General features: G+C 30.0%; 1 protein-coding gene across 5 annotated transcripts in view; it reads left to right on the top strand.

The window, feature by feature from the left end:
• LOC6050607 (nephrin) overlaps positions 1–7,090 on the top strand; it is a 426,239-nt gene extending 419,149 nt beyond the window's left edge. For 4 of the 5 annotated variants that reach the window (XM_038266070.1, XM_038266071.1, XM_038266074.1 and 1 more), the window contains exons 17-18: positions 1,163–1,420; positions 5,681–6,051. In XM_038266070.1, coding sequence (XP_038121998.1) covers positions 1,163–1,420; positions 5,681–5,869 — 447 coding nt within the window. In that variant the 3' untranslated portion in view covers positions 5,870–6,051. Of the gene's footprint in view, positions 1–1,162; positions 1,421–5,680 lie in introns of all 5 variants that reach the window. The other variant, XM_038266076.1, reaches the window with a different exon arrangement.
• The last annotated feature ends 1,262 nt before the right edge of the window (positions 7,091–8,352 follow it).

Genomic DNA, 8,352 nt, shown 5'->3' on the forward strand with positions numbered 1-8,352 from the left:
ATAAAATCATAAAATCATAAAATCATAAAATCATAAAATCATAAAATCATAAAATCATAAAATCATAAAAATCATAAAATCATAAAATCATAAAATCATAAAATCATAAAATCATAAAATCATAAAATCATAAAATCATAAAATCATAAAATCATAAAATCATAAAATCATAAAATCATAAAATCATAAAATCATAAAATCATAAAATCATAAAATCATAAAATCATAAAATCATAAAATCATAAAATCATAAAATCATAAAATCATAAAATCATAAAATCATAAAATCATAAAATCATAAAATCATAAAATCATAAAATCATAAAATCATAAAATCATAAAATCATAAAATCATAAAATCATAAAATCATAAAATCATAAAATCATAAAATCATAAAATCATAAAATCATAAAATCATAAAATCATAAAATAACAACATAATAACATTTTTCATCGGTACATTGTATTATTTTTAAAGCCTGTGAGATTTATTTCGAGTTCATTGTCAAATAACTTCTATCATTCGTCGAAATGCAATATTTTGCTGAAGATATCAATTTTTTCCTGAAATAGTTCAAAATAAACATTACCTTTCGCTTCATTTTCGCAAAATTTCATATTTTTGTATTTTTTTTTTAATTTTCGGGATAACTGTTAAAACTGTATAAAAGATCATCAATTCAAGTTTGTTTGCGTTTTAAAGCTTGTCACCTGGATTTAAGATTTCAGCTCGACTGATTCGAATTTTATTTTGTCCCACAGAGCATACTTTCACATCAAATTTGCAACCGTAATTCCCATTTCCTCTGTACAGCGCACGAGCAACAAAACCGTTGCAAACTACATTTTGGTGGCAAATCCACTCATCCGTGTTCCGTGTTCCGTTCCGGGAGGCAAGGGACCCTCTAAAACCCATTTCGGCATCAAATAATCCTCGGAAGCAATCTACCTCCACACCGTCACGGCAAACCAATTTCTAATAAAATATTCATTCTGATCCTTTTATTTCCATGTGCAACGCCGTGGCTGCCGGGCTGAAACAATGATGCAACTTTGATGTTTGCGCGGGGGCTCAAAAACGCATCAAATCGAACTTCCCTCTCCCTCACCCACTTCCGCAATAAAATAAATCAAATAAAAATAAAAACACACACAATTTAGATTGATTTGGCGCACCACCCGGCGGTCCACTCGACAAATTTGGTCTACACAAACACCCGGCCCGGGATTCCGATTTCGCACACCGGCCTCCAGCAGCAGCACTCGTTGCCGCCGGTCTCCGTGGGCCATTCGTACGGGCTGATGGGGGCCGTGCCGACGTCCATGGGCCCCGATCGGTTCCCGCCCCCGCCCCTCTTTGCCAGTGGTGCAGGTGGAGTGGCCCCGCCCGTCAGCCTCAGCCAGTCGTCCAACGAAGCGGTAAGTTTGAGCGATTTTTTGCACTTTGTTGTGGCGTTTGGGGACGGACCCCATAGGGAGGTTTATTCTTTGTTGTTCTAAGCTGGGTTGATGATTTTTAGTTTGATTTGTTTACTTTGAGGCATTTTTTCCATCATTTTAATGGTATTAAGTTTATGTGCCTTAATTTATTTTCAATCCTGATCCTGAAACCTGATCAAATATCGCTTAAAGAATTAAGTAGATTTCTGAAAACAATAAACTAAAATCACTATTATGATTTTATGATTTTATGATTTTATGATTTTATGATTTTATGATTTTATGATTTTATGATTTTATGATTTTATGATTTTATGATTTTATGATTTTATGATTTTATGATTTTATGATTTTATGATTTTATGATTTTATGATTTTATGATATTATGATTTTATGATTTTATGATTTTATGATTTTATGATTTTATGATTTTATGATTTTATGATTTTATGATTTTATGATTTTATGATTTTATGATTTTATGATTTTATGATTTTATGATTTTATGATTTTATGATTTTATGATTTTATGATTTTATGATTTCATGATTTTATGATTTTATGATTTTATGATTTTATGATTTTATGATTTTATGATTTTATGATTTTATGATTTTATGATTTTATGATTTTATGATTTTATGATTTTATGATTTTATGATTTTATGATTTTATGATTTTATGATTTTATGATTTTATGATTTTATGATTTTATGATTTTATGATTTTATGATTTTATGATTTTATGATTTTATGATTTTATGATTTTATGATTTTATGATTTTATGATTTTATGATTTTATGATTTTATGATTTTATGATTTTATGATTTTATGATTTTATGATTTTATGATTTTATGATTTTATGATTTTATGATTTTATGATTTTATGATTTTATGATTTTATGATTTTATGATTTTATGATTTTATGATTTTATGATTTTATGATTTTATGATTTTATGATTTTATGATTTTATGATTTTATGATTTTATGATTTTATGATTTTATGATTTTATGATTTTATGATTTTATGATTTTATGATTTTATGATTTTATGATTTTATGATTTTATGATGATTTTATGATTTTATGATTTTATGATTTTATGATTTTATGATTTTATGATTTTATGATTTTATGATTTTATGATTTTATGATTTTATGATTTTATGATTTTATGATTTTATGATTTTATGATTTTATGATTTTATGATTTTATGATTTTATGATTTTATGATTTTATGATTTTATGATTTTATGATTTTATGATTTTATGATTTTATGATTTTATGATTTTATGATTTTATGATTTTATGATTTTATGATTTTATGATTTTATGATTTTATGATTTTATGATTTTATGATTTTATGATTTCATGATTTTATGATTTTATGATTTTATGATTTTATGATTTTATGATTTTATGATTTTATGATTTTATGTAAAAAAGCAAGTAAAAAAGAAAAAAAAGGCAAAATAGACAAAAAGTCAAAAAATACAAAAAAAAGACAAAAAACACAAAAAGGCTTAAAAGACAAAAAACACAAAAAGGCTTAAAAGACAAAAGAAAAAAAAAGACAAAAAAGACAAAAAAGACAAAAAAGACAAAAAAGACAAAAAAGACAAAAAAGACAAAAAAGACAAAAAAGACAAAAAAGACAAAAAAGACAAAAAAGACAAAAAAGACAAAAAAGACAAAAAGACAAAAAGACAAAAAGACAAAAAGACAAAAAGACAAAAAGACAAAAAGACAAAAAGACAAAAAGACAAAAAGACAAAAAAGACAAAAAGACAAAAAGACAAAAAGACAAAAAGACAAAAAGACAAAAAGACAAAAAGACAAAAAGACAAAAAGACAAAAAGACAAAAAAGACAAAAAGACAAAAAGACAAAAAGACAAAAAGACAAAAAGACAAAAAGACAAAAAGACAAAAAGACAAAAAGACAAAAAGACAAAAAGACAAAAAGACAAAAAGACAAAAAGACAAAAAGACAAAAAGACAAAAAGACAAAAAGACAAAAAGACAAAAAGACAAAAAGACAAAAAGACAAAAAGACAAAAAGACAAAAAGACAAAAAGACAAAAAGACAAAAAGACAAAAAGACAAAAAGACAAAAAGACAAAAAGACAAAAAGACAAAAAGACAAAAAGACAAAAAGACAAAAAGACAAAAAGACAAAAAGACAAAAAGACAAAAAGACAAAAAGACAAAAAGACAAAAAGACAAAAAGACAAAAAGACAAAAAGACAAAAAGACAAAAAGACAAAAAGACAAAAAGACAAAAAGACAAAAAGACAAAAAGACAAAAAGACAAAAAGACAAAAAGACAAAAAGACAAAAAGACAAAAAGACAAAAAGACAAAAAGACAAAAAGACAAAAAGACAAAAAGACAAAAAGACAAAAAGACAAAAAGACAAAAAGACAAAAAGACAAAAAGACAAAAAGACAAAAAGACAAAAAGACAAAAAGACAAAAAGACAAAAAGACAAAAAGACAAAAAGACAAAAAGACAAAAAGACAAAAAGACAAAAAGACAAAAAGACAAAAAGACAAAAAGACAAAAAGACAAAAAGACAAAAAGACAAAAAGACAAAAAGACAAAAAGACAAAAAGACAAAAAGACAAAAAGACAAAAAGACAAAAAGACAAAAAGACAAAAAGACAAAAAGACAAAAAGACAAAAAGACAAAAAGACAAAAAGACAAAAAGACAAAAAGACAAAAAGACAAAAAGACAAAAAGACAAAAAGACAAAAAGACAAAAAGACAAAAAGACAAAAAGACAAAAAGACAAAAAGACAAAAAGACAAAAAGACAAAAAGACAAAAAGACAAAAAGACAAAAAGACAAAAAGACAAAAAGACAAAAAGACAAAAAGACAAAAAGACAAAAAGACAAAAAGACAAAAAGACAAAAAGACAAAAAGACAAAAAGACAAAAAGACAAAAAGACAAAAAGACAAAAAGACAAAAAGACAAAAAGACAAAAAGACAAAAAGACAAAAAGACAAAAAGACAAAAAGACAAAAAGACAAAAAGACAAAAAGACAAAAAGACAAAAAGACAAAAAGACAAAAAGACAAAAAGACAAAAAGACAAAAAGACAAAAAGACAAAAAGACAAAAAGACAAAAAGACAAAAAGACAAAAAGACAAAAAGACAAAAAGACAAAAAGACAAAAAGACAAAAAGACAAAAAGACAAAAAGACAAAAAGACAAAAAGACAAAAAGACAAAAAGACAAAAAGACAAAAAGACAAAAAAGACAAAAAAGACAAAAAAGACAAAAAAGACAAAAAAGACAAAAAAGACAAAAAAGACAAAAAAGACAAAAAAGACAAAAAAAAAAAACAAAAAATACAAAAAAAAAACAAAAAATACAAAAAAGACTTAAAAAAGACTTAAAAAAAACCAACACAGGCATGCATTTTCCCATTCATTCATCAAACCACAGATCGATTGCTGATTCATTGGGTGGCGAATTTTCCGGAGCTAAGTGAAATGAAAATCCTACAGCTCAGCAAAAATTTACCAACAAGCAACACCCACCTCTTCGGTTTGGGCTCTGATTGCAAAACGGTAATCAATCAATCGCCCGAGTGTTGGGGCAAGCAATGACACTTTGAATGTTTTTTTTTTCTTCGTTTTTTTTTTTTTTTTTTTTGTTGCTGTTATATGTTTTCCTTGTGGTGCGGAAAGAGCCATTAAGAAATGAATTTGCTTGTAATTTCACAGCTCGCAACCTTTTTTTGTAAGATGGGAAACGTCTCTAATGGAAACACCCAAACCATTAGAGAGGGAAAGAAAACTTTTCAGTGTTTGTGTGGAGGGGAAAGCTTCAAAATTGAACAGATTGAATTTATTCTTCAACCCGCAATCCCAAGAGAGAGAAAAGGGGTTTGCTGATGAGTTTGATTAATTACCGTTGCATGATTGGATTGTGTTACGCCTTTGGGAAGCCATCAATCGAGGTTGGATCTTGGGAGCGGAAAACACACAACCACATGGGACGGATTGGGTGACGAAAGGTTGTGACATGAGTTGTGTTGAGTTGTGAGCGGTCCCAGGTGAGCTTTAGGTTTGTTATTCAATTTAGAGTTATGGGAATTGATTAGGAGTTTTTTTTCGGAATACTTCGCAATTTTTTAAGGTTCAGGGTCAGATATACTTGCCTCAAGTTTTTTTTTTAATTAGATTTTTTATGTTATTTTTTATTATTTCTTACCTTTTTAGTTCTCCTTGCCACCACCCCCACCAACACCGCCGCCTCCACCTCCACCTGCCCCACCACGACCGTCCATCGGTTACGCTCCTCAGGCCGTGCCCGGTCCAAGTGGCCTCAACAGCTTCATCACGCGACGACTTTCCCGCCAGCGAACCATCTCCTTTGCCGTCACCACCAACGGCGACCAACAGCTGTGACCAGTTCTAAAATGAGAATCTTTTCTCCCTTCAAACAGCCCTCCAGTTTGCTGCAAACCGTGCCGGAACTGCCACTGCCACCCCCATCGGACGCCATCGGTTCGCCGGGCCCGCTGTCCGCGGCCAGTTCCGGCGCCAGCAGTAACGACCGGATACTGCACAACGCGACCCGGTTCTGATAGGAAGTCCACAGTCGGTCAACCCGGAAACACTGCTGAGAGAAGGAGAGGAAGTAGTAGCGCCAATTCCAAGTCTAAATTTTGTAAGTCAACTCCTAACGAAACCAAAATCCGACCGAGCAAGCAACAGCTATCTTTGACGAAAAACGAGCAAAAAAAGACAAGAAATCTTAACTTTAAAAAATTACCTAGAATTCACTCTGTAATTACCACTAAAACTTTTCTGAATCTAATGAACAACAAAAAAACAACTAAAAGTAACCTTAAAACACACACTATCGATGAAAAAAAGAAGACGAAAAAGTAGAATGTTTGTAAATATAACCTAGTTAAATCCAAAACAACCAGAAAATGAACGACAACTTGAGAAAAAAAAAGATGTAAACAAACTGTTTTTATATGCCAAAATTAACACAAAACAACAACAAAAAAACCATTCCACAATTCCACAATTCAAGTTAAGCCGTTGTAAATAGTTAGGGGGGAAGGGACTGCAAACTTTTAAAAAATATAAACAAAAACAAACGGAAAATCAAATCAAAAAATAAACAAAAAATAAATATAACTAAACGAACAAGCAAAACAAAACAAAAGAAACTATATTGTACGACAGGAATGTTAACAAATTAAAGTCAAGTTAGAAAAAAAAGGAAGACCGGAGTGGGGAAAGATTTTTTTTCAATTTATGCGATGACTGTCGTGCGAGTGCGAGTGAGAAAAAGAGAGCGAACGAGAGCGCGTAACTGAAAACGAGAATATGTTCAAATTTGTATAAATTGTAAGGTAAAAGGAAAACACAACCCACAATTACAAACAAATACACAGTTGGTGGAATGGTTTGTGAAGCTGGGTTAATAAAAAAAAAAGAAACGTGGGAGAATAGCCAGAAAAATACAGTAATTAGTGAAAAAAATGGAAAGAAAAGTTTGAAAATGATTGTTATGATATGGTGCGTTACAAAACTTAAGGGGAAAAAAAGAATTCTTAAATTAATGGAAAAGAGGTCCGTGAATAAATAATAATGCAGGGATTATTTATCGAACTGTTTGGCGTTGTACGTTTCATAAAAAGATCCGAAATCTCCATCAACTGAAATGTGTTCGTAATCGTTTCACTTTTTTAGTATCATATTTTTATTATTGTAAAATAAAGTTTTTCAAGAAAATTTATTTTTTATGTTTTATCCGAAAAGCCTAATCACTACTACCGTCATCAAGGGTGACATTGGGTTTGGGAGTGAAATTGGGTCATACAAAAATGCCGAAATTTGTATGTCCCAATCTCATCCCCAGACTCAACGTCACCCCTGGTGACGGTATGCGAATCATGCAGCTTAACCTTTTCAGACCTGTTTCCATAGCTGACCTAATTTTTTTGTATGGTTATAAAAATCATTTTCCCATCATTACCTAGAAAAAAATAAAAAGAAAATCAAGCCTTACAGGTTACAGAAACATTTCCAATAATAATCAAAACCAACCGAAAATCCAGATAAGACACTATAATTTTACAACAGTTTATCGCTACTTTTTAATCTTCCAATGTATTTAAACTTTTCTTGTGCTTCTAAAGTTGGTTGCGTTTTGCATAACGTATTTTTGGCTTTATTTTTATATTTTACTCGTTGAAACAAAGTTATTTGAATTTTTTGTGATATAAACCACTAAAAAATGTTCTCAAAGTTTTAGTTTGCTACGAAAAATTGTGATTAATATGAAACATAAATTTTAAAGTTTAAAAAAAATCGACTTACTTCTTTTTATTTTGGATTTAATTCTTCTTCCGCATCGACCTACAAAACAAAAACTGACCATCCTCCACCTTAACAACCCTCAGGTTTTGGATGGTCTCTATTTGCAAGTTTCTGCTTAAACCTTGGATTTCAAATGCTTGAATGATGAGAGAAACTAAACAACTTTTACTTCAAGGAATCTTCCACCCCGGGACCACCTTTGGATTGTCCAACCCACCAACCAGCGACCCCACCGGAGCAGGCTCCTTCGACCACCCACAAGAAAAAAAAATTGAGCGGATTCTGAAAAAAACTAGTGTTGATTAACACTTTATTCAAAAATTACTTCAATCCATTTAGTAATGAGCTTTTGAAAAGTAAAAAAAATGTTCCGAGTAAGATCAACTTTTATGCACTCATTTCAGTGCTTAAAAGGAGAATTTATCAGCCCTAGTATTAAAAAGTATTACTTTCCGATTCAGTGATTTTTAGTAGAGAAAAGTAGGCAGTTTCGTCGTTCAAGAATGACAGGACAGGTAAGTTGTTTTACGATGGAATAGCAAAAACAATCT

This window comes from Culex quinquefasciatus, chromosome 3, assembly GCF_015732765.1.
Source record: "Culex quinquefasciatus strain JHB chromosome 3, VPISU_Cqui_1.0_pri_paternal, whole genome shotgun sequence".
In the NCBI taxonomy this organism is placed as follows: domain Eukaryota; kingdom Metazoa; phylum Arthropoda; class Insecta; order Diptera; family Culicidae; genus Culex; species Culex quinquefasciatus.